Source organism: Bufo bufo, chromosome 3 (assembly GCF_905171765.1).
Source record: "Bufo bufo chromosome 3, aBufBuf1.1, whole genome shotgun sequence".
Taxonomy (NCBI): Eukaryota; Metazoa; Chordata; class Amphibia; order Anura; family Bufonidae; genus Bufo; species Bufo bufo.
The window spans coordinates 697,987,271-698,014,304 of NC_053391.1; the positions used below are offsets into that span (position 1 = coordinate 697,987,271).

The window sequence follows — 27,034 nt, forward strand, 5'->3', positions numbered from 1 at the left end:
CAGACAGAGCAGAAGACAGATACCTGCCAGTTCTATTAGGCATATGACAAGAAGCAGAATAGATATAGATTCCTGCCACATATTGCCAATACCTGCTGGGACCAAAAAGGACTATTGCTGTACCTTGTATGGATTTAAGCTGCCACTCAGTAAAGACAAGTTGGATTATATCTCAAGTCTGGATCTCAATTACTCCTACTAACAACACTCAATTTGTTGCATGTGAGCCAGGATACAGGAGTCCAGCCGTACCAAGGTAGGAGACACCGTTGACACTACCATATCTGCTATACAGAGACATTATCCCCCTCTGGCATTCCTCACCTGGTACATGAGCTATTACATCTTAAAGGGCACTGCTACAGTACCTGCGCAAGCTGCAATTGGCGTCACAAACTCAAAAACTATTAATATTGCGCCAGTGTGCATCTGTCCCAATCCGGCTTACTGCACCTGCAAGCGTGTGTGTCAGGCCTACAGCGTGTACTGTGCCCACTACTGCCAGTGCCCAGTGCCACCACTCGTATCTGGTGTCACAGTAGCTTGCATTTAAAAAAAATAAAAATAATTTTCACTGTAATATAATTGCAGTTGCCTGCAAGCGTGTGTGTCAGGCCTACAGTGTGTACTGTGCCCACTACTGCCAGTGCTCACTGCCCACCACTCATATCTGGTGGCACAGTAGCTTGCATGCATAGTACAACTAATCGAAAAAAAAATGACAGGCAGAGGCAGGCCACCCCGCAGGGGCCAACGTGGTCGTGGTGCTGTGATTTCCTTTGGCCCTAGACTAATGCCCAGTGTTCAGAGGCCACGTACCCTGAACTCGAAAAGTTCTGAGGACATAGTTGACTGGCTAACACAGGACACCCAATCTTCTACAGCTTCCGCTCGGAACCTTGACGCACCATCCTCCTCCAGCTCAGCTTCGGGCACCTCTCAAGTTACCACTCGCCCGCCTGCTGCCACCACCAACACTAGCACCACAGCCGCTTCACTTGATCTGTCAGAGGAGTAATTTACACATCAGTTGGAAGAAATGAGTGATGCGCAACCATTATTGCCAGAGGATGGAGATAACAGGGATATGTCTCAGTCAGGCAGCATTACACACATGGACGTACGGTGTGATGATGATGATAATGTTGTACCCGCTGCTGCTTCCTTTGCTGAGTTGTCAGATACAAGTGAAGCGGGTGATGATGACGATGTGTCCGTGGATGTTACGTGGCTGCACGCTCGAAGAGAAGAAGAAGAGGGGGAAAGTTCAGATGGGGAGACAGAGAGAAGGAGGAGACGAGTTGGAAGCAGGGGGAGGTCGTTGCAAGGAGCTAGTGGCACAGTCAGACAGCATGTATCAGCACCCGGGGTCAGCCAGACAGCACGCCAATCAACGCATGCTGTTGCCACCACCAGAATGCAGTCATTGCAGAGCTCAGCAGTGTGGCATTTTTTTTGTGTGTCTGCCTCTGATAACAGCGATGCCATTTGCAACCTGTGCCAAAAGAAACTGAGTCGTGGGAAGTCCAACACCCACCTAGGTACAACTGCTTTGCGAAGGCACATGATCTCACATCACAAACGCCTATGGGATCAAGACATGATGAGTACAAGCAGCAGACAAACTCAAAGCCGCCATCCTCCTCCTGGTCCAGCATCTTCAGCCACGTCAACCACTGCTGTCCTCCTTGCCCCCTCTCAACCACCCGGCACACCGCCTCTCACCTTCAGCAGTTCCATCTCATCTGCCCACAGTCAGGTGTCTGTCAAGGACATGTTTGAGCGTAAGAAGCCAATGTCACAGAGTCACCCCCTTGCCCGGCGTCTGACAGCGGGCTTGTCGGAACTCTTAGCCCGCCAGCTTTTACCATACAAGCTGGTGGAGTGTAGCTATTTGTAGCTATTGGGACACCGCAGTGGAAGGTACCCGGATGAAATTTCTTTTCACAAAAGGCAATCCCCAACCTGTACTCTATTGTGGAAAAGGAAGTAATGGCATGTCTGGCACACAGTGTTGGGGCAAGGGTCCATCTGACCACTGATACCAGGTCTGCAAAGCACGGTCAGGGCAGGTATATCACCTACACTGCGCATTGGGTAAACCTGCTGATGGCTGCCAAGCATGGAATGCGTGGCTCTGCAGAGGAGTTGGTGAAACCGCCACGACTTGTAGGCAGGCCTGCTGCTACCTCCTCTACTCCTCCTACTCCATCCTCTTCGCTAACCTCCTCGGCTGAGTCCTCTTCTGCTGCTGCGTCTTGCTCCACATCAACTGCACCCCCCCAGCTCCCCAGGGGCTATTCCATAGTGTCACGCCGTCTTGGGGTTGACTTGCCTGAAAGCAGGGAGTCACACCGGACCAGCACTCCTGTCCACCCTGAACGCACAGGTGGATCAGTGGCTGACTCCGCACCAACTGGAGATCGGCAAAGTGGTGTGTGACAACGGAAGCAATTTGTTGGCGGCATTGAATTTGGGCAAGTTGACACATGTGCCGTGCATGGCACATGTGTGTAATCTGATTGTACAACGCTTTGTGCATAAGTACCCAGGCTTACAGGACGTCCTCAAGCAGGCCAGGAAGATGTGTGGCCATTTCAGGCGTTTCTACACGGCCATGGCGCACTTTTCAGATATTCAGCGAAACAACATGCCAGTGAGGCGCTTGATTTGCGACAGCCCGACACGTTGGAATTCAACACTCCTAATGTTCGACCGCCTGCTCCAACAAGAAAAAGCAGTCAATGAGTATTTGTATGACCGGGGTGCTAGGACAGCCTCTGTGGAGCTGAGTAATTTTTTTGCCACGTTACTGGACGCTCATGCGCAATGCCTGTAGGCTCATGCGTCCTTTTGAGGAGGTGACAAACCTAGTCAGTCGCACCAAAGGCACCATCAGCGACCTCATCCCATTTGTTTTCTTCCTGGAGCGTGCCCTGCGAAGAGTGCTGGATCAGGCCGTAGATGAGCGTGAAGAGGAAGAGTTGTGGTCACCATCACCACCAGAAACAGCCTTATCAGCATCGCTTGCTGGACCTGCGGCAACGCTGGAAGAGGAGTCTGAGGAAGAGGAGTCCAGGAGGAATGTGGCTTTGAGGAGGAGGAAGACCAACCACAGCAGGCATCCCAGGGTGATCGTTGTCACCTATCTGGTACCCGTGGTGTTGTACATGGCTGGGGGGAAGAACAGACCTTCAATGACATCAGTGAGGACGAGGAATGGGACATGAGTAGCTCGGCATCCAACCTTGTGCAAATGGGGTCTTTCATGCTGTCATGCCTGTTGAGGGACCCTCGTATAAAAAGGCTGAAGGAGAACGACCTGTACTGGGTGTCCACGCTACTAGACCCCCGGTATAAGTAGAAAGTGGCTGAAATGTTACCGAATTACCGCAAGTCGGAAAGGATGCAGCAGTTCCAAAACAAGTTAAAAAGTATGCTTTACACAGCGTATAAGGGTGATGTCACAGCACAACGGGAATCTAACAGGGGAAGAGGTGAAAGTAATCCTCCTCCTACCACGACCACGCCGGCAAGGACAGGACGCTTTACAGACGTGTTGTTGATGGAGGACATGCAGAGCTTTTTAAGTCCTACGCATCACCACAGCCCTTCGGGGTCCACCCTCAGAGAACGACTCGACCGACAGGTAGCAGACTACCTCGCCTTAACTGCAGATATCGACACTCTGAGGAGCGATGAACCCCTTGACTACTGGGTGTGCAGGCTTGACCTGTGGCCTGAGCTATCCCAATTTGCGATAGAACTTCTGGCCTGCCCCGCTTTCCTGTCAGAAAGGACCTTCAGTGCAGCAGGAGGTATTGTCACTGAGAAGAGAAGTCGCCTAGGTCAAAAAAGTCTAGATTACCTCACCTTTATTAAGATGAATGAGGGATTGATCCCGAGGGGACTGACAATGGGGGATGCATTTGAGTTAAAAAGGCCTGATGAGATGCCTTGGGGTATAAAATGGTCCACACGCTGCTGTATTTAATCTCTGCATGCTGGATGACTTGCGTGACTTCTCCGCCACCAACTAGGGTTCAAGCCGCAATGTTTTAGTGCACTTTCTGCCTGGAAAACATCAATTTTTCCGGCCGCTGCTACAACAATACCTAATTTTTCAGGCATGTGTACATGCCAAATTTTTCTGGCCTCTGGTGCTGCACTGTGGCTGCAAAAACAAAACAAAAAAAAAGGCCCATACATGTGTCAATTCCCCTTCATGATCGTTACCTTGTTGTGGTGAAGGGGCTTGCGTATCACAATGAAGCGATCACCTCTATGAGTGTGTTGGCAATGGCAATGTTGGCAAACCCCAGATGATAAGGTTGTTGCTTCATTGTGAACAGACCAAAAGCGATCGGCTGGATAATTCTGCATAGAAAAAACATTAATTTTCTTTGTGATCATCTAAGGTGATCATTAAAGCCTACTAGGCCAACAATGGGCCCACACTGCAGAATCATTGTTTTCTGTGTCACTTAACTGTCACTGAACTACCTCAGCAGACCATAGGCTTTGAAAAACCGCCATCGCCTGCAATCTCCCAAACGTGTGGACGAGCACAGTCATCACTACGCCAAGATTGACGCATAGAGGAATGAAATTGAGTGTGTCAACTATTGACAACTCTTTGCGGTTGTCTAAACTCTATTCCATACACGTCCCCTGATAGGGGACGTGTATAGGGGACGTAACAGGGATTAAACTGATAGGAATAGTACTACTTAACATACCACTCATATTGGGATTGCATAGTACATTGCACGACGCACTCGCAGTGCCCCAAATTGGAAGTAAGAGGACCAACCAAGCATCTTTTTCCATCTCCCGGTACCTAAAATCTATTCCATACATGTCCCCTGATAGGGGACGTAACAGGGATTAAACTGATAGGAATAGTACTACTTAACACACCACTCATATCTGGTAGCACAGTAAATTGCACGGCGCACTCGCAGTGCCCCAAATTGGAAGTAAGAGGACCGACCAAGCATCTTTTTCCATCTCCCGATTCCTAAAATCTATTCCATACACGTCCCCTGATAGGGGACGTAACAGGGATTAAACTGATAGGAATAGTACTACTTAACATACCACTCCCGGTTCCTAAAATCTATTCCATACACCACACCGGCCCCTGATAGGGGACAAAACTGAGATTAAACTGGTAAGAAGAGATTTTTTTAATTAAAAAAAGAGAGGACAGCCTCTGCGGAGCTGGGTATTTTTTGGCCGCGTTACTGAATGCTTATGCACAATGGCTGTAGGCTCATGCGTCCTTTTACGGAGGTGACAAACCTGGTCAGTCAAACCCAAGGCAACATCATCGACCTCATCCCATATGCGTTTTTTCTGGAGCGTGCCCTGCGAAGAGTGCTGGATCAGGCCGTAGATTGTGGTCACCATCACCACCAGAAGCAGCCTTGTCGTCGTCGATTGCTGGACCTGCGGCAACGCAGAGAGAGGAGTCTGAAGAAGAGGAGTCAGAGGAGGAAGATGGCTTTGAGGAGGTGGAAGACCAACCACAGCAGGCGTCCCAGGGGGCTTGTTGTCACCTTTCGGGGACCCTTGGTGTTGTACGTGGCTGGATGGAGGAAGAGACCTTCAATGACGTCAGTGAGGACAAGGAACGGGACATGGCTATCTTGGTATCCAACCTTGTGCAAATGGGGAGTTTGCGGTTGTGCAAATGGACTGTTTGCGGTTGTTTGCGTTGCGTTTAACGGGGAGTTTGGTCTGTCATAGTTTGGTCTGTCACTGTGAAGCGGGCGTAACCCTTACACTACCTGATCGATACAACATCATACCTGATGTTTTAAAGCACGTTATTCCAAACAATTTAGGAATGTTAGGTGATTGATGCCCTTTATGGATTAAAACCTGACTCTGCGTCAACTATGTAATTTTCCATGGGAGTTTTGCCATGGATCCCCCTCCGGCATGCCACAGTCCAGGTGTTAGTCCCCTTGAAACAACTTTTCCATCACTATTGTGGCCAGAAAGAGTCCCTGTGGGTTCTAAAATTCGCCTGCCTATTTCCGTTCGCGAACGGAAAATTTTATGTTCGACATCTCTAATCATAAAGTTCAGTACGAACCCGAACTTTACAGTTCGGGTTCGCTCAACACTAATAACTATAAAAAAATTATGTGGGTCAGAATATGGTGATGCAAAAAAAAAAAGTTTTTTCTCCAAGCTTACATTTATTTTTACTCTGTTTAGACATAAAAACCTATACATATGGGGTATCGTTGCAATTGTACTGACCCAAAAGGTCTTTTTTCCAATTCCAGCCCATTTGTATTTTTTTTTTCCGCTTCTCACTCTGTGGCGGATCCAGAGCCAGGTCTCGAGGGGGGGGGGGGGGGCACTTCCAGATTATTTTCTGTCCGCCGCAACAAGACTACATAGTGTAGAGGTATACTGTATATTGTGTGGCACAGTGTAGAGGTATACTGTATATTGTGTGGCACAGTGTAGCGGTATACTGTATATTGTGTGGCACAGTGTAGAGGTATACTGTATATTGTGTGGCACAGTGTAGAGGTATACTGTATATTGTGTGGCACAGTGTAGAGGTATACTGTATATTGTGGGGCACAGTGTAGAGGTATACTGTATATTGTGTGGCACAGTGTAGAGGTATACTGTATATTGTGGGGCATAGTGTAGAGGTATACTGTATATTATGTGGCACAGTGTAGAGGTATACTGTATACTGTGTGGCACAGTGTAGAGGTATACTGTATATTGTGTGGCACAGTGTAGAGGTATACTGTATATTGTGTGGCACAGTGTAGAGGTATACTGTATATTGTGTGGCACAGTGTAGCGGTATACTGTATATTGTGGGGCATAGTGTAGAGGTATACTGTATATTATGTGGCACAGTGTAGAGGTATACTGTATATTGTGTGGCACAGTGTAGCGGTATACTGTATATTGTGTGGCACAGTGTAGAGGTATACTGTATATTGTGTGGCACAGTGTAGCGGTATACTGTATATTGTGGGGCACTTTGTAGAGGTATACTGTATATTGTGTGGCACAGTGTAGAGGTATACTGTATATTGTGTGGCACAGTGTAGAGGTATACTGTATATTGTGGGGCACAGTGTAGCGGTATACTGTATATTGTGTGGCACAGTGTAGCGGTATACTGTATATTGTGGGGCACAGTGTAGAGGTATACTGTATATTGTGTGGCACAGTGTAGCGGTATACTGTATATTGTGTGGCACAGTGTAGAGGTATACTGTATATTGTGTGGCACAGTGTAGAAGTATACTGCATACTGTGTGGCACAGCGTAGAGGTATACTGTATATTGTGTGGCACAGTGTAGCGGTATACTGTATATTGTGTGGCACAGTGTAGAGGTATACTGTATATTGTGTGGCACGGTGTAGAGGTATACTGTATATTGTGTGGCACGGTGTAGAGGTATACTGTATATTGTGTGGCACAGTGTAGAGGTATACTGTATATTGTGTGGCACAGTGTAGAGGTATACTGTATATTGTGTGGCACAGTGTAGAGGTATACTGTATATTGTGGGGCACAGTGTAGCGGTATACTGTATATTGTGTGGGACAGTGTAGCGGTATACTGTACATTGTGTGGCACAGTGTAGCGGTATACTGTATATTGTGGGGCACAGTGTAGAGGTATATTGTATATTGTGTGGCACAGTGTAGAGGTATACTGTATATTGTGGGGCACAGTGTAGAGGTATACTGTATATTGTGAGGCACAGTGTAGAGGTATACTGTATATTGTGTGGCACAGTGTAGAGGTATACTGTATATTGTGTGGCACAGTGTAGAGGTATACTGTATATTGTGTGGCACAGTGTAGAGGTATACTGTATATTGTGGGGCACAGTGTAGAGGTATACTGTATATTGTGTGGCACAGTGTAGAGGTATACTGTATATTGTGGGGCACAGTGTAGAGGTATACTGTATATTGTGTGGCACAGTGTAGAGGTATACTGTATATTGTGTGGCACAGTGTAGGCTATATGTGTATAACATAAACATATTTCACATGAAAACTTGCAATTACTTGGCTTGACCCTTGGGGATCTCGGACACCACTTCCACACTTTGGCCGGGGGCTCGGCGGAGCTGATGTTGTGTTTTATCCTAAAGAGAGAGATTTCATAATAAGGATTTGGAGAAAGGGCAGAGGGATAGCAGAGCAGGGAGAGGCTGGTGCTGCTACTAGGGGGTCATACCATGGGGGCGTAATAAAGCCCACCATAATGCCCCCCCCCCAGTAGAAATAATTCTCCTTATAATGTGAAAGTGCAAAAAACACCCCCTTGTAATGCCCCCAGTTGAGCTAATGTCCCCATAGTGCCCCCATAATGTCCCAGTATAAAATACCCCTATATAGTGACCCCAGTAAATGCCCCATAGTGCTCCTCTCCCCCTTACTCCTAGTGCCCCCCATAATGTACCAGTATAAAATGCCCCATAAATAGTGCCCTAGTAGATGCCCTCAGTGTCCCCTATAAATTTGCAAGTATAATATACCCCTTCTTAGTGCCCCCGTAGATGACTCCATAGTACTCCTCTCCCCCCTTCCCCATAGTACCCACCATAATGTGTCCCAGTATAAAATGCTACTGTACAGAGCCCCCATATAAAATACCCCTTCTTTGTGGCATCAGTAGATGCCCCTATAGTGCCCACCAATAATGTGCCAGTAATAAGTGCCCCCAATAATGTGCCAGTAATAAGTGTCACCATAGATGCCCCCCAATCATGTGCCAGTAACAAGAGCACCCCCAATCATGTGCCAGTAACAAGAGCACCCCCCAATCATGTGCCAGTAACAAGAGCACCCCCCAATCATGTGCCAGTAACAAGAGCACCCCCCAATCATGTGCCAGTAACAAGAGCACCCCCCAATCATGTGCCAGTAACAAGAGCACCCCCCAATCATGTGCCAGTAACAAGAGCACCCCCCAATCATGTGCCAGTAACAAGAGCACCCCCAAATCATGTGCCAGTAACAAGAGCACCCCCCAATCATGTGCCAGTAACAAGAGCACCCCCCAATCATGTGCCAGTAACAAGAGGCCCCCCCATCATGTGCGACTAACAAGAGGCCCCCCCATCATGTGCCAGTAACAAGAGGCCCCCCATCATGTGCCAGTAACAAGAGGCCCCCCCATCCTGTGCCAGTAACAAAAGGAACCCCCCCCCATCATGTGCCAGTAACAAGAGCCCCCTCATCATGTGCCAGTAACAAGAGCCCCCCCATCATGTGCCGGTAACAAAAGGGCCCCCCCATCATGTGCCAGTAACAAGAGCCTCCCCATCATGTGCCAGTAACAAGAGCCCTCCCATCATGTGCCAGTAACAAGAGCCCCCCCATCATGTGCCAGTAACAAGAGCCCCCCCATCATGTGCCAGTAAAAAGAGCCCCCCATCATGTGCCAGTAACAATAGCCCCCCCCATCATGTGCCACTAACAAGAGGCTCCCCCATCATGTGCCAGTAACAAGAGGCCCCCCCATCATGTGCCAGTAACAAAAGGAACCCCCCCATCATGTGCCAGTAACAAAAGGAACCCCCCCATCATGTGCCAGTAACAAGAGTCCCCCCCATCATGTGCCGGTAACAAAAGGGGCCCCCCATCATGTGCCAGTAACTAGAGCCCCCCCCATCATGTGCCAGTAACAAGAGCCCCCCCATCATGTGCCAGTAACAAGAGCCCCCCATCATGTGCCAGTAACAAGAGGGCCCCCCATCATGTGCCAGTAACACGAGCCCCCCCATCATGTGCCAGTAACAAGAGGGCCCCCCCATCATGTGCCAGTAACAAGAGCCCCCCCATCATGTGCCAGTAAGAAGAGCCTCCCATCATGTGCCAGTAACAAGAGCCTTCCATCATGTGCCAGTAACAAGAGGGCCCCCCCATCATGTGCCAGTAACAAGAGCCCCCCCATCATGTGCCAGTAACAAGAGCCCCCCCATCATGTGCCAGTAACAAGAGGGCCCCCCCATCATGTGCCAGTAACAAGAGCCCCCCCATCATGTGCCAGTAAGAAGAGCCTCCCATCATGTGCCAGTAACAAGAGGCCCCCCCATCATGTGCCACTAACAAGAGGCTCCCCCATCATGTGTCAGTAACAAGAGCCCCCCCATCATGTGCCAGTAACAAGAGCCCCCCCATCATGTGCCACTAACAAGAGGCTCCCCCATCATGTGCCAGTAACAAAAGGAACCCCCCCATCATGTGCCAGTAACAAAAGGAACCCCCCCATCATGTGCCAGTAACAAAAGGGGCCCACCATCATGTGCCAGTAACTAGAGCCCCCCCGTCATGTGCCAGTAACAAGAGCCCCCCCATCATGTGCCAGTAACAAGAGCCCCCCATCATGTGCCAGTAACAAGATCCCCCCCATCATGTGCCAGTAAGAAGAGCCCCCCATCATGTGCCAGTAACAAGAGGGCCCCCCATCATGTGCCAGTAACAAGAGCTCCCCCCATCATGTGCCAGTAACAAGAGCCCCCCATCATGTACCAGTAACAAGAGTTTCCCCCATCATGTGCCAGTAAAAGTATTGTAATTGTACATATAAAAAAACAAAAAAAAACACTTATACTTACCTCCATGTCAGCGATGCGATGCAGGCCTTTTCTGGCCTGTTTCCCGCGCTGTACGGCTCAGGCGGCGCAATGACGTCATCGCGCCGCCTGCACCGGCCTCTGATAGGCTGCCAGCCTAGTGCCGGCAGCCTATCAGAGACACAGGGAAGGGACACGCCTCTCCCTCCCCTGCCTCACAGCACAGGCATCTGAATCGCTGTCCTGAGGACGGCGATACAGATCAGATGACTATGGAGATGAGCCCTTCCACAATGGAAGCGCTCATCTCCCTGTGCCCTGCCGCCGCCCCCAACTTTTCACCAGGGCCTCGCCGCCAGCTTGGGGGGGGGGGGGCAATTGCCTTGTTGCCCCCCCTGGATCTGCCGGTGGTCAGGACTGGAGATAGGGTTTTCTCTAGGGGGTGTCCATCCTCCTTCCCTAGTTTCCAGGCCTTATTCCGGTATCCCCTTTCCCTCCTATGCTCGGTGTGGTGCTTCCCTCCCACACACGAGCGTGACAGGAAAGCGGACGGAATACTGCAACTACTTCTAATAAGAATACCAATACTAGAAATACTACTACCCCTACTACTGTTCCTACTACTACTGTTACTACCACTAGTAATAATAATATTACTACTAGTGATGGACGAACATCTGCCGGGGGCGGTTCGCAAATGCGATCGAACAAACGAGATCAAATGTTCGCGAACCGCAAGTTCGCGGCGGGTCCCATTCATTTTAATGGCAGACAAACCTGAAAAACCTTCAGCTCATATTTGCAGCCAAGAAATAATTACTAGAAGTGCACAAATAGTCCCACAACACGGACAGTGACACCAGATGGATTGTTCGAATTTGCGATCTCCAATCATAATTTTTTTCAATGTGAAATATCTGCAATGTAATTTTCGCCTACGCGCATGCGCAAATGCACTATACAGTACCCAAATGCACTATAAAGAAAGTATATTGGTATATAACACCCCGGGGGGCGACTGGTATATGACACCAGTAGAAATGATTTGTTCCAATAACGCTTGTCCCGCTATATACCTGCAGTATCGCAGCAGAACCGCACACAACTGCGCACAATACAAATGACCTATAATATACCGTCTAACATAGAAAGTATATTATAACATTGTACACGGAAGGCAATCCATTAGAATATACATGAAGATAAAACGTAACCTTTAATAATGTTACTATGAGGGTCCATTCACACGTCCGTAAGTGTTTTGCGGATCCGCAAAACACGGACACCGGCAATGTGCATTCCGCAATTTGCAGACCGCACATCTCCGGCAGTATAATAGACAATGCCTAATCTTGTCTGCAATTGTGGACAAGAATAGGACATGTTCTATTTTTTTGCGGAAGTGCGGATGCGGACAGCACATTCCGGCCCCATTGAAAATGAATGGGTCTGCACCCGTTCCACAAAATTGCGGAACGGATGCGGACCCATTTTGCGGACGTGTGAATGGAAAAGATATCCCTCAAAATGAAAATAAATTAAATTATTAAAGTTAAGCAAAAAGCCTAGATGTGGTCGGCAATAACAAGTGCTCGGCGGCACCAAATCAGAAACCATATGTCCTACCACAATCCGGGGGTTCCAGTGCACATCCATGAATCCAGGAGGGAAAGCAAAAAACCATCCATCCCTGGGCTAGATGATGATGTGGTATTGAAGGACAGGGTGGGCCAAGAACTGTCCCTGATATTGCCCTACAGGGGGGGGCTATTCTGGCCCTGATAGCCTAACCACAGAGCACCTGCCCTGATAAGAGCGACCCCGTCCGGAGCCTCACCCTATATAAAATGGCCCTAGTAAGCCCCTAGCCCCGAGGCCCCTGACTTCCAGGTGATCACTATATAGATCTATGTGTTTGTGACTCATTATAAAAGTATATTATAAGTATATCGCACCCCTCTGTGTATCACACCTATCGATAGCACACCTATACTAGTGCTTACAAGGAATTTTGTGGCCCTATTAGCCAGCGTTTGGTGTCCCTAACAGCCTGTCCCTGCTCCACACAGCAACCTCTCCCTACACTGGCAAAACACTGAATGTAAAATGGCCGCAGCCAGATCGGGTTTATTTATAAGGTAGGGGGGTGTCCAGGTGCTAAAACGTCCAGATTGGCTGTCCTGTACCACCTGATGGATGTGTCATGGGTCAAAGTTCAGCGCAATGTAAAAGAATATGGCGGGCGCAAATATCTCCATATGTTCGCATGTTCGGCGAATCGCGAACACGCAAAGTTCACAGCAAAACGACCGCCTGGCGAACCGCAAGGCCATCTCTAATTACTACTACTAGTTCTATAACTATTACCACTCTATTACTACTACTATTACTACTAATAACAATATTACTACTGCTACTACTTCTAATAAGAAAAAAGGAATACTACAAATAATACTACTCTTACTACTATTACTATTGTTACTACCAGTAATATTAATATCTATAACTATTACCACTCTATTACTACTACTACTAATTACAATATTACTACTGTTACTACTTCTAGTAAGAGTACCAATACTACAAATACTACTACTCCTACTGCTGTTACTACTATTGTTACTACCACTAATAATAATATTGTCAGTCCGGGGACGGCACTGCTGCAGCCAGACACTTCCTCTGCCAGTCAGGGGAATGTCAGCTCCAGTAAGCAGGGGACCATGAGAGCAGGGCAGGCCAGACAGGTGCTGGTAGTGGGAGACTCCATTATTAGGGGAACAGATAGGGAAATCTGTCAGAAAGACCGTGATCGCCGAACAGTGTGCTGTCTTCCTGGCGCTAGAGTTCGACACATCGCGGATCGGGTTGACAGATTACTGGGAGGGGCTGGAGACGATCCAGCGGTCATGGTCCATATCGGAACCAATGACAAAGTTAGAGGTAGGTGGAGAGTCCTTAAAAATGATTTCAGGGATTTAGGTCAAAAGCTGAGGGCAAGGACCTCTAAGGTAGTATTTTCCGAAATACTGCCTGTACCACGAGCCACACAAGAAAGGCAATGGGAGATTAGGGAGATTAACAAGTGGCTCAAGAACTGGTGTAGGATGGAGGGGTTTGGGTTCCTGGAGAACTGGGCCGATTTTTCTATCGGCAACAGGCTCTATCGTAGGGACGGGATGCACCTCAATGGGGAAGGGGCAGCTGTGCTGGGGAGAAGATGGACAGAAGGTTGGAGGAGTGTTTAAACTAGGGACTGGGGGGGGGAGGGGAATTACGTTATAGGAGGGGAAGATAGGGCAGATAGAGACCTGGGGCAAGGTAATAAGAATGGGGGAGGAATGGAAGGAGGGACTAGAACAGTTCAGAAGGAAAGGTGTAGGGTAAAAAATATACATAAACCTCTCAAATGTATGTATACTAATGCCAGAAGCCTGACTAATAAACCGGGGAACTGGAATTAGTGATGTGTGAGGAGGACTATGACATAGTGGGAATAACTGAGACAAATGGCTGGATGATAGCTATGACAGTGGGAATAACTGAGACATGGCTGGATGATAGCTATGACAGTGGTAATAACTGAGACACGGCTGGATGATAGCTATGACAGTGGGAATAACTGAGACATGGCTGGATGATAGCTATGACAGTGGGAATAACTGAGACATGGCTGGATGATAGCTATGACAGTGGGAATAACTGAGACACGGCTGGATGATAGCTATGACAGTGGGAATAACTGAGACACGGCTGGATGATAGCTATGACAGTGGGAATAACTGAGACACGGCTGGATGATAGCTATGACAGTGGGAATAACTGAGACACGGCTGGATGATAGCTATGACAGTGGGAATAACTGAGACACGGCTGGATGATAGCTATGACAATGGGAATAACTGAGACATGGCTGGATGATAGCTATGACAATGGGAATAACTGAGACACGGCTGGATGATAGCTATGACAGTGGGAATAACTGAGACATGGCTGGATGATAGCTATGACTGGGCAGTTAATGTACAAGGTTACAGTCTGTTTAGAAAGGATCGTCAAAACCGGAGAGGGGGAGGGGTCTGCCTTTATGTAAAGTCCTGTCTAAAGCCCACACTCCGTGAAGATATAAGTGAGGGACATGAACATGTGGAGTCACTGTGGGTAGAGATACATGGAGCTAAAAACAACAATAAATTACTAATAGGAGTCTACTATAAACCACCGAATATACCAGAGTCCACAGAAAATCTACTACTAAACGAGATAGACGAGGGGGCAAATCATAATGAGGTGGTTATTATGGGGGAACTCCGCAGATATAGACTGGGAAACTGAACCTTGTATATCTCATAAGGGAAACAGGTTCGTGGCAATAACCAAAGACAATTATCTCTCCCAACTGGTTCAGGACCCGACTAGAGGGACGGCCATACTGGACTTAGTATTAACCAATAGACCTGACAGAACAACAGACGTGCAGGTCGGGGGACACCTGGGACATAGTGACCATAAAGTAATAACCTTCCAATTATCATTCAAAAGAGCGTTTCTACAGGGAGGAACAAAAATACCAAACTTCAAAAAAGCTAAATTTAGCCAACTAAGAGAGGCCATAGGCCTAACTAACTGGGACAAAGTCCTCAAAAATAAAAATACAGCCACAAAATGGGATATCTTTAAAAACATCCTAAAAACTCATTGTCAGAGGTACATACCATATGGTAATAAAAGGTTAAGGAACAAAAAGAAACCAATGTGGATAAATAGAACTGTAAAGAAAGCAATAAATGACAAAAAGAAAGCATATAAAACACTAAAACAGGAGGGGAGCGAGGAAGCACTGAAAAAAAAAAGAAAAACTATAAGGAAAAAAATAGAACATGTAAAAAACAAATAAAAGCGGCCAAACTAGAGACCGAGAGATTAATTGCCAAAGAGAGTAAAACTAACCCTAAAATGTTCTTCAATTCTATAAATGTTAAAAAGTATAAGTCTGAAGGTGTCGGCCCTTTAAAGAGTAATGAGGGGGGAGTCGCAGAGAGCGACGAGGAGAAAGCAAAGCTGTTAAATATTTTTTTCTCCAATGTATTCACTGAGGAAAATAAACTGTCAGATGACATGCAGAATGCAAAAATAAATTCCCCATTAAAAGTGTCCTGTCTGACCCAGGAAGAAGTACAACAGCGGCTTAAAAAGATTAAAATAGACAAATCGCCAGGACCGGATGGCATACACCCCCGTATCCTAAAGGAATTAAGTAATGTCATAGCCAGACCCTTATTTCTGATATTTGCCGACTCTGTACTGACAGGGAATGTCCCACAGGATTGGCGCGTGGCATATGTGGTGCCAATATTCAAAAAGGGGCCAAAAACAGAGCCTGGAAACTATAGGCCGGTAAGTTTAACATCTGTTGTGGGTAAACTGTTTGAAGGTTTTCTGAGAGATGCTATCTTAGAGCATCTTAACGGAAATAAGCAAATAACACCATATCAGCATGGCTTCGTGAGGGATCGGTCATGTCAGACTAATTTAATCAGTTTCTATGAGGAGGTAAGTTCTAGACTTGACAGCGGCGAATCAATGGATGTCGTGTATCTGGACTTCTCCAAAGCATTTGACACTGTACCACATAAAAGGTTAGTATATAAAATGAGAATGCTCGGACTGGGAGAAAACGTCTGTATGTGGGTAAGTACCTGGCTGAGTGATAGAAAACAGAGGGTGGTTATTAACGGTACACACTCAGATTGGGTCACTGTCACTAGTGGGGTACCTCAGGGGTCAGTATTGGGCCCTATTCTCTTCAATATATTCATTAATGATCTTGTAGAAGGCTTGCACAGTAAAATATCAATTTTCGCAGATGACACTAAACTGTGTAAAGTAATTTACACTGAAGAGGACAGTATACTGTATATATACTACAGAGGACAGTATACTGCATATACTACAGAGGACAGTATACTGTATATATACTACAGAGGACAGTATACTGCATATACTACAGAGGACAGTATACTGTATATATACTACAGAGGACAGTATACTGTATATATATATACTACAGAGGACAGTATACTGTATATATACTACAGAGGACAGTATACTGTATATATACTGCAGAGGACAGTATACTGTATATATACTACAGAGGACAGTATACTGTCTATATACTACAGAGGACAGTATACTGTATATATACTACAGAGGACAGTATACTGTATATATACACTACAGAGGACAGTATACTGTATATATACTACAGAGGACAGTATACTGTATATATACACTACAGAGGACAGTATACTGTATATATCCTACAGAGGACAGTATACTGTATATATATACTACAGAGGACAGTATACTGTATATATACTACAGAGGACAGTATACTGTATATATATACTACAGAGGACAGTATACTGTATATATATACTACAGAGGACAGTATACTGTATATATACACTACAGAGGACAGTATACTACTACAGAGGGATCTGGATAGATTGGACTCTTGGGCAGAGAAGTGGCAGATGAGGTTTAACACTGACAAATGTAAGGTTATGCACATGGGAAGGAATAATGCAAGTCACCCGTACATACTAAATGGTAAAACACTCGGTAACACTGACATGGAAAAGGATCTAGGAATTTTAATAAACAGCAAACTAAGCTGCAAAAACCAGTGTCAGGCAGCTGCTGCCAAGGCCAGTAAGGTAATGGGTTGCATCAAAAGGGGCATAGATTCCCGTGATATGAACATAGTCCTACCACTTTACAAATCACTAGTCAGACCACACATGGAGGACTGTGTACAGTTCTGGGCTCCTGTAAACAAGGCAGATATAGCAGAGCTGGAGAGGGTTCAGAGGAGGGCAACTAAAGTAATAACTGGAATGGGGCAACTACAGTACCCTGAAAGATTATCAAAATTAGGGTTATTCACTTTAGAAAAAAGACGACTGAGGGGAGATCTAATTAATATGTATAAATATATCAGGGGTCAGTACAGAGATCACTCCCATCATCTATTTATCCCCAGGACTGTGACGAGGGGACATCCTCTGCGTCTGGAGGAAAGAAGGTTTGTACACAAACATAGAAGAGGATTCTTTACGGTAAGAGCAGTGAGACTATGGACTCTTTACTGTAAGAGCAGTGAGACTATGGACTCTATACTGTAAGAGCAGTGAGACTATGGACTCTTTACTGTAAGAGCAGTGAGACTATGGACTCTTTACTGTAAGAGCAGTGAGACTATGGACTCTTTACTGTAAGAGCAGTGAGACTATGGACTCTTTACTGTAAGAGCAGTGAGACTATGGACTCTATACTGTAAGAGCAGTGAGACTATGGACTCTTTACTGTAAGAGCAGTGAGACTATGGACTCTTTACTGTAAGAGCAGTGAGACTATGGACTCTTTACTGTAAGAGCAGTGAGACTATGGACTCTGTACTGTAAGAGCAGTGAGACTATGGACTCTGTACTGTAAGAGCAGTGAGACTATGGACTCTTTACTGTAAGAGCAGTGAGACTATGGACTCTGTACAGTAAGAGCAGTGAGACTATGGACTCTTTACTGTAAGAGCAGTGAGACTATGGACTCTATACTGTAAGAGCAGTGAGACTATGGACTCTATACTGTAAGAGCAGTGAGACTATGGACTCTTTACTGTAAGAGCAGTGATACTATGGACTCTTTACTGTAAGAGCAGTGAGACTATGGACTCTTTACTGTAAGAGCAGTGAGACTATGGACTCTTTACTGTAAGAGCAGTGAGACTATGGACTCTATACTGTAAGAGCAGTGAGTCTATGGACTCTTTACTGTAAGAGCAGTGAGACTATGGACTCTTTACTGTAAGAGCAGTGAGACTATGGACTCTATACTGTAAGAGCGGTGAGTCTATGGACTCTTTACTGTAAGAGCAGCGAGACTATGGACTCTATACTGTAAGAGCGGTGAGACTATGGACTCTGTACTGTAAGAGCAGTGAGACTATGGACTCTATACTGTAAGAGCAGTGAGACTATGGACTCTTTACTGTAAGAGCAGTGAGACTATGGACTCTTTACTGTAAGAGCAGTGAGACTATGGACTCTTTACTGTAAGAGCAGTGAGACTATGGACTCTGTAGTGTAAGAGCAGTGAGACTATGGACTCTATACTGTAAGAGCAGTGAGACTATGGACTCTTTACTGTAAGAGCAGTGAGACTATGGACTCTTTACTGTAAGAGCAGTGAGACTATGGACTCTTTACTGTAAGAGCAGTGAGACTATGGACTCTTTACTGTAAGAGCAGTGAGACTATGGACTCTTTACTGTAAGAGCAGTGAGACTATGGACTCTTTACTGTAAGAGCAGTGAGACTATGGACTCTGTACTGTAAGAGCAGTGAGACTATGGACTCTATACTGTAAGAGCAGTGAGACTATGGACTCTATACTGTAAGAGCAGTGAGACTATGGACTCTTTACTGTAAGAGCAGTGAGACTATGGACTCTTTACTGTAAGAGCAGTGAGACTATGGACTCTTTACTGTAAGAGCAGTGAGACTATGGACTCTATACTGTAAGAGCAGTGAGACTATGGACTCTATACTGTAAGAGCAGTGAGACTATGGACTCTATACTGTAAGAGCAGTGAGACTATGGACTCTTTACTGTAAGAGCAGTGAGACTATGGACTCTTTACTGTAAGAGCAGTGAGACTATGGACTCTTTACTGTAAGAGCAGTGAGACTATGGACTCTATACTGTAAGAGCAGTGAGACTATGGACTCTTTACTGTAAGAGCAGTGAGACTATGGACTCTTTACTGTAAGAGCAGTGAGACTATGGACTCTTTACTGTAAGAGCAGTGAGACTATGGACTCTGTACTGTAAGAGCAGTGAGACTATGGACTCTGTACTGTAAGAGCAGTGAGACTATGGACTCTTTACTGTAAGAGCAGTGAGACTATGGACTCTGTACAGTAAGAGCAGTGAGACTATGGACTCTTTACTGTAAGAGCAGTGAGACTATGGACTCTATACTGTAAGAGCAGTGAGACTATGGACTCTATACTGTAAGAGCAGTGAGACTATGGACTCTTTACTGTAAGAGCAGTGATACTATGGACTCTTTACTGTAAGAGCAGTGAGACTATGGACTCTTTACTGTAAGAGCAGTGAGACTATGGACTCTTTACTGTAAGAGCAGTGAGACTATGGACTCTTTACTGTAAGAGCAGTGAGACTATGGACTCTATACTGTAAGAGCAGTGAGACTATGGACTCTATACTGTAAGAGCAGTGAGACTATGGACTCTATACTGTAAGAGCAGTGAGACTATGGACTCTATACTGTAAGAGCAGTGAGACTATGGACTCTTTACTGTAAGAGCAGTGAGACTATGGACTCTTTACTGTAAGAGCAGTGAGACTATGGACTCTATACTGTAAGAGCAGTGAGATTATGGACTCTTTACTGTAAGAGCAGTGAGACTATGGACTCTTTACTGTAAGAGCAGTGAGACTATGGGCTCTTTACTGTAAGAGCAGTGAGACTATGGGCTCTTTACTGTAAGAGCAGTGAGACTATGGACTCTATACTGTAAGAGCAGTGAGACTATGGACTCTGTACTGTAAGAGCAGTGAGACTATGGACTCTTTACTGTAAGAGCAGTGAGACTATGGACTCTTTACTGTAAGAGCAGTGAGACTATGGACTCTTTACTGTAAGAGCAGTAAGACTATGGACTCTTTACTGTAAGAGCAGTGAGACTATGGACTCTATACTGTAAGAGCAGTGAGACTATGGACTCTTTACTGTAAGAGCAGTGAGACTATGGACTCTTTACTGTAAGAGCAGTGAGACTATGGACTCTTTACTGTAAGAGCAGTAAGACTATGGACTCTTTACTGTAAGAGCAGTGAGACTATGGACTCTATACTGTAAGAGCAGTGAGACTATGGACTTTACTGTAAGAGCAGTGAGACTATGGACTCTATACTGTAAGAGCAGAGAGACTATGAACTCTTTACTGTAAGAGCAGTGAGACTATGGACTCTTTACTGTAAGAGCAGTGAGACTATGGACTCTTTACTGTAAGAGCAGTGAGACTATGGACTCTATACTGTAAGAGCAGTGAGACTATGGACTCTATACTGTAAGAGCAGTGAGACTATGGACTCTTTACTGTAAGAGCAGTGAGACTATGGACTCTTTACTGTAAGAGCAGTGAGACTATGGACTCTTTACGGTAAGAGCAGTGAGACTATGGAACTCTCTGCCTGAGGAGGTGGTGATGGTGAGTACAATAAAGGAATTCAAGAGGGGCTTGGATGTGTTTCTAGAGCGTAATAATATTACAGGTTATAGCTACTAGAGAGGGGTCGTGGATCCAGGGAGTTATTCTGATTGGAGTCGGGAAGAAATTTTTTATTCCCCTAAAGTGGAGAAAATTGGCTTCTACCTCACAGGGTTTTTTGCCTTCCTCTGGATCAACTTGCAGGATAACAGGCCGAACTGGATGGACAAATGTCTTTTTTCGGCCTTATGTACTATGTTACTATGTTACTACTAGTTCTATAACTATTACCACTCTATTATTACTACTGCTACTTATAACAATACTACTACTGCTATTTCTTCTGCCCCACTCTTCGTCCTATGTACCGCTCTGCTATAGTACAGCAACACCTATCTATCTACTAACATGGGCGGACAAAATGTATCCCTGTTAGAAGGGGCCTCTCTCTAATGTGTGTACTGCTCCTCTACATCAGTTTCATCAACATCTAGTTTTTTCTAGTGCTCTATTTCTATCTATATTACTTATTCTCCCTGTACATACCCCCTGAGGAACCCATTTTCAGGGGAAATACGTCGGGATGTGGGATATTGATATCACGGGATTTCATAGTTTTTTTTTAGGGCGGTTCTAGGTGAGTCATGAGGACACGGAGCCAAACGTAAGGAGAGAAGAGAAAACGAGGCGGCACTGCCCCCACTGATGCGACCGCTGTATGAGTCAGCTGTAAGCATGTGGTATGGGAATATCCAATAGGTGGTGCTCAGCAATAGTAAGCGCAAGGTAAAGTTCACCATGTAGAGAGGAGAGAGTAACAAAGTTGCGGCACTCACCAGGATACAAGCGATGTCTTTATTGAAGCTTCCTTAGAAGTTGTAACATTAGGGATCCAGGGGCGGACACACTGTTGCAGGCGGCGACGGCCGTTTCGCGCGTGGGATCGCGCTTCCTCAGGCCGCTCCTGAGGACACGGAGCCCCTACCATTTGGAGGCGTCCCTGGGCTGAGGGATACATAGGGTGCTATGGGGTAGCTTTTCCCTCTCTATTTCCCTCCTCCTTCCCACACTTGAATTTGCTAGTGTTCTATTTACGCCATTTGTCTGTGTTTTTTATGTGTGTTTTCTTTCGGTCATGGTATCTTTTCTTTTTGTTGATTTAGATTTTTGAGCATCATTATTTATGAACATTTTTAAAGTATTTAAATAAAGGTGTATATTTTAGGGTTCATGCCCATTATGAAATAATTTATAGATTCTTTGAATTACTCATGATAGGTATCAACTAACATCCCTTTATATATTTGGCAGTTTTTGTTAATAACAATATTACTACTGCTACTACTTCTAATAAGAATTTCCAATACTACAAATATTACTACCCCTACTACTGTTACTTCTACTACTATTGTTACTACCAGTAATAATAATATTACTACTACTACTATTACTACCCCTACTACTGTTACTACTACTACTATTGTTACTACCAGTAATAATAATATTAGTACCCCTACTACTGTTACTACCCCTACTACTGTTACTACCAGTAATAATAATATTACTACCCCTACTACTGTTACTACTACTACTATTGTTACTACCAGTAATAATAATAATACTACTAGTTTTATAACTATCACCACTCTATTATTACTACTTATAATAATACTACTACTGGTATTTCTGCTACCACTACTAGTACAATACTACTTCTTATACTAGTACACCACCATTACTCCTTCTAAACTACTACAAAACAAAAAAAAAACACAATTATAATAATAATGATAATAACAACAGTAACAACAATTAGTGATGAGAGAAGTTTAACCACTTAAGGACCACAGGTTTATACCCCCCTAGTGACCAGGCCCTTTTTTACAAATCGGCACTTCACAACTTTAACGGTTTATTGCTCGGTCATGCAACTTGGCACCCAAATGAATTTTACCTCCTTTTCTTCTCACAAATACAGCTTTCTTTTGGTGGTATTTGATTGCTGCTGAGATTTTTAGTTTTTCTGATATTAATCAAAAAAGACCGCAATTTTCTCAAAAAAAGTGTATTTTTAACTTTTTCTGGTAAAATTGTTCAAATATAATTACATTTCTATACAAGTTTGTGTCAGAATTTATTGTGCTACGTGTCTTTGATAAAAAAAAATCCAATAAGTGTATATTTACTGGTTTGCGCAAAAGTTATAGCGTTTACAAACTATGGTGCAAAAATGTGAATTTCCGCTTTTTGAAGCAGCTCTGACTTTCTGAGCACCTGTCATGTTTCCTGAGGTTCTACAATGCCCAGACAGTACAAACACCCCACAAATGACCCCATTTCGGAAAGTAGACACCCTAAGGTATTCGCTGATGGGCATAGTGAGTTCATAGAACTTTTTATTTTTTGTCACAAGTTAGCGGAAAATTATTATTTTTTTTTTTTTTTTTTTCTTACCAAGTCTCATATTCCACTAACTTGTGACAAAAAAATCTATGAACTCGCTATGCCCCTTACGAAAGTCTCTCTTTCTGCTAACTTGTGACAAAAAGTTCAATCTTTCATGGACTCAATATTCCCCTCAGCGAATACTTTGGGGTTTCTACTTTCCAAAATGGGGTCATTTGTGGGGTGTTTGTACTGCCCTGGCATTTGAGGGTCTCCGCAATCATTACATGTATGGCCAGCATTAGGAGTTTCTGCTATTCTCCTTAGGCCTCATGCACACGACCAATGTTTGGGTCCGCATCCGAGCCACCGTTTTGGCGGCTAGGATGCGGACCCATTCATTTAAATTGGGCCGCAAAAGATGCGGACAGCACTCCATATGCTGTCAGCATCCGTGGCTCCGTTCCACGGCCCCGCTAAAAAAATATAACATGTCCTATTCTAAGAATAGGCATTTATATTGCCGGCGCCCGTTCCGTTCCGCAAATTGCGGAAGTCAACACGGGCGCCTTCCGTTTTTTGCGGATCCGCGGTTTGCAGACCGCAAAAACCGGCACGGTCGTGTGCATGAGGCCTTATATTGAGCATACGGGTAATGAGATATTTTTTTTTCGTTCAGCCTCTGGGCTGAAAGAAGAAATGAACGGCACAGATTTCTTCATTCGCATCGATCAATGTGGATGAAAAAATCTCTGCCAAAAAATGTGCAAACAAAAAAAAAGCTGCGATCGCTAATAAAGATCCAAAAAGCTCAAAAGTGATCTTTATAGCGCCGCAGCGATTTTACAGTGTTTTTGCAGTGATCAGAAAAAAAAACATTTCTGTTACTGCGGTGGGGCGGACTGAACGCAAGTGTGCTCACAAGATCAGGCCTGATCGGGCGAACACTGCGTTTTTTGTAGAGCCTAAGGTGACCCTAATGTACTGATATAGATCTGATTGCGATCAGTCTTGATCACTTACAGATACTATATAGTACTAGTGCTGATTAGCGACAGCGATGACGCTAATCAGCGACTAATCTGTGACTGTGGTGCGGTGGGCGCTAACTACCTAACAAGTGGCTAACTAACTGGCGGTGATAAGGGACCCTTAGGCCCCATTCACACGTCCGCAATTCTGTTCCGCATTTTGCGGAATGGAATTGCGGACCCATTCATTTCTATGGGGACAGACTTTGTCCCGCCCGGATCCGGAATTGCGGATATGCACTTCCGGGTCCGCACTTCCGTTCCGCAAAAATATAGAACATGTCCTATTCTTGTCCGCAATTGCAGACATGAAAAAGCATTTTCTATATAGTTCTGGCAATGTGCGGATCCGCAAAATGCGGAAAGCACATTGCTGGTGTCCGTGTCTTGCGGATCCGCGGTGTCCGTGTTTTGCGGATCCGGGGATCCGCAAAACACATACGGACGTCTGAATGGAGCCTTACAGGGGGGTGATCAATGACAGGGGGGTGATCAGGGAGTCTATATGGGGTGATCAGGGGTTAATAAGGGGTTAATAAGTGACGGGAGGGTGTAGTATAGTGGTGTTTGGTGCTACTTTACTGAGCTACCTGTGTCCTCTGGTGGTCGATCCAAGCAAAAGGGACCACCAGAGGACCAGGTAGCAGGTATATTAGACGCTGTTATCAAAACAGCGTCTAATATACCTGTTAGGGGTTAAAAAAAAATCACATCTCCATCCTGCCAGCGAACGATCGCCGCTGGCAGGCTGTAGATCAACTCGTTTACCTTGCGATCCTGTGAACGCGCGCTCCTGTGAGCACGCGTTCACAGGAAATCTCGGGTCTCACGAGATGACGCCTATCGGTGTTAGTGTGACGGCAAGCGGTTAAAAAATCTGATTCGGCTGTATTGTCGAACCTCGACAAGAAATTTGGATTTGTTACAAAGCGCGTTGTCACAAATGACATTCCATTGTTTGTAGCGGGTGCAATGACGGGGAACGGCGAACACGCCACCCGTACTTTAAAATCAGCGCTGACCGTGGCATCTGAGAGTCACATTGAGGCCTTTCAGGGGATAATCAGGGGTTAAAAAAAAATATCCATTTCATCGTGGAGAGGCCGTCAAGTCCATCTTGAATGAAGAAAACCCCCCAAATCTTGCGTGCGCTGATGTGATAACGACGTCACTGTGCCCGGCCATCATGCTGACGTGGTGATGTCACACATCGCGAGATTTGGCGGGTTTTCTTCAATCAAGATGGCTGCGATCAAATGGATGAGAAATGTTTGTTTTTTTACAACCATTTCAGGAAAAATGTATTCATTATCATGATGCGCCAAGAAATTCGGATTTGTGGCGAATCAAATATTTCCTGAAATTCGGATCAAGTTCGACTCCATTTACTTTGATTCGCTCATCACTAACAATATTGCTATTATTGATACTATTATTATTAGTTAGTATTGAAAAATTAGATTCAGCTGCTTTGCCCGAATTTTACAAAAAACTTCGCTTTGTGACGAATTACTTCATCACAAAGCGCATTTCTTTGTAAATAATGGGTGCAATGACAGGGGACGGCGATTGCTTGCCCCCCGTCATTGTACCGCTCAGACGCCGTGTTCATCGCTGATCGCGACATCTGACATTAAGTTTTCAATGTAACATTAAAAAAATTATTAAAATCATACTTACCTCATCCATCGCGAAGATCCGGCCGCCACCATTGATTGAAGATCTTTTGTGCGGGCTGCTGTGCGAGATTTTCAATCAAGATGGCGACCGGCTCTTCGCTTTCAAACTGATGAGGTGAGTATAATTTATTTTTAATTTTTACTGCCATTCAGGGAAAATCCATTCGCTACCACGAAGCACAAATTTTCCCTCAAATTCGGATCGAACTCCACTTTGTGTAGTTCAATTTGCTCAACTCTACTGTAGTATTATTACTGTTATTTTGTTTGTTTTATTTTATGTTATTAATATTTTACTTACTATTTTCATTATTATTATTATTATTATTATTAAATATTTTACTGCTACTTTTTTATTTTAATATTATTATTACTGTTATTTTGTTTGATTTGTTTCACGATTTTTAAATGTTAATGTTACTATTTTCATTATTATTATTAATATGAATACTACTTAGAAAATCACTATTACTTTTATTATACCTATTTTACTTAGAATTGTTATTATTACTATGATTATTTTTATTATTAATAGCAGAGTACAGGTCAGCGACACTCAGTCACTGTCTTTTCTTATGGGTTCCCATGTCCTCTGGACAACGTCCACCATGCAGTGCCGCTCCACCTGTGGCTGACCTTCTGGCCCATGGTCTCTGGTTGGTATCAGACACTTGGGGAGTAAAAAGCCAATACTGAAGAAGTGCACCGCTTACTACTTACGGCTTTTTGTTCTTTTTCATTTTGTGCATCACTTTTTTTCCTTTTACTTTGGTCGATGGGTTGGGAGCACTTGTGACATCTTTGCGTCCACCCAGATCCTCAGATAATATATCCAGACGTTCTCTCTTCCAGCTGTGTTGTATGGCGATAGATCTGCAGCCCAATACTTTTGATGATCAATATATCGGCTGTGAAGGGGAAATGGAGAAAAAAATGCAAACGATTCTTAAAGAAGAAAGGAAATATGGACAGTTTGACGAAATGTGGAGAGAAGCAACCAGGCATTGGGGCACACGCAATTTAAAGCTCCCTGACTCCTTCAAGCATGAGTATG

The 27,034-nt window shown here is 44.9% G+C and overlaps 1 protein-coding gene across 2 annotated transcripts in view; it reads left to right on the top strand.

Moving 5' to 3' along the window:
- Positions 1–27,034, top strand: part of LOC120996606 (ecto-ADP-ribosyltransferase 5-like) — a 107,488-nt gene that overhangs the window by 41,603 nt on the left and 38,851 nt on the right. For both annotated transcript variants that reach the window (XM_040426634.1, XM_040426635.1), the window contains exon 3: positions 26,833–27,034. In XM_040426634.1, coding sequence (XP_040282568.1) covers positions 26,833–27,034 — 202 coding nt within the window. The remainder of the gene's footprint in view (positions 1–26,832) is intronic.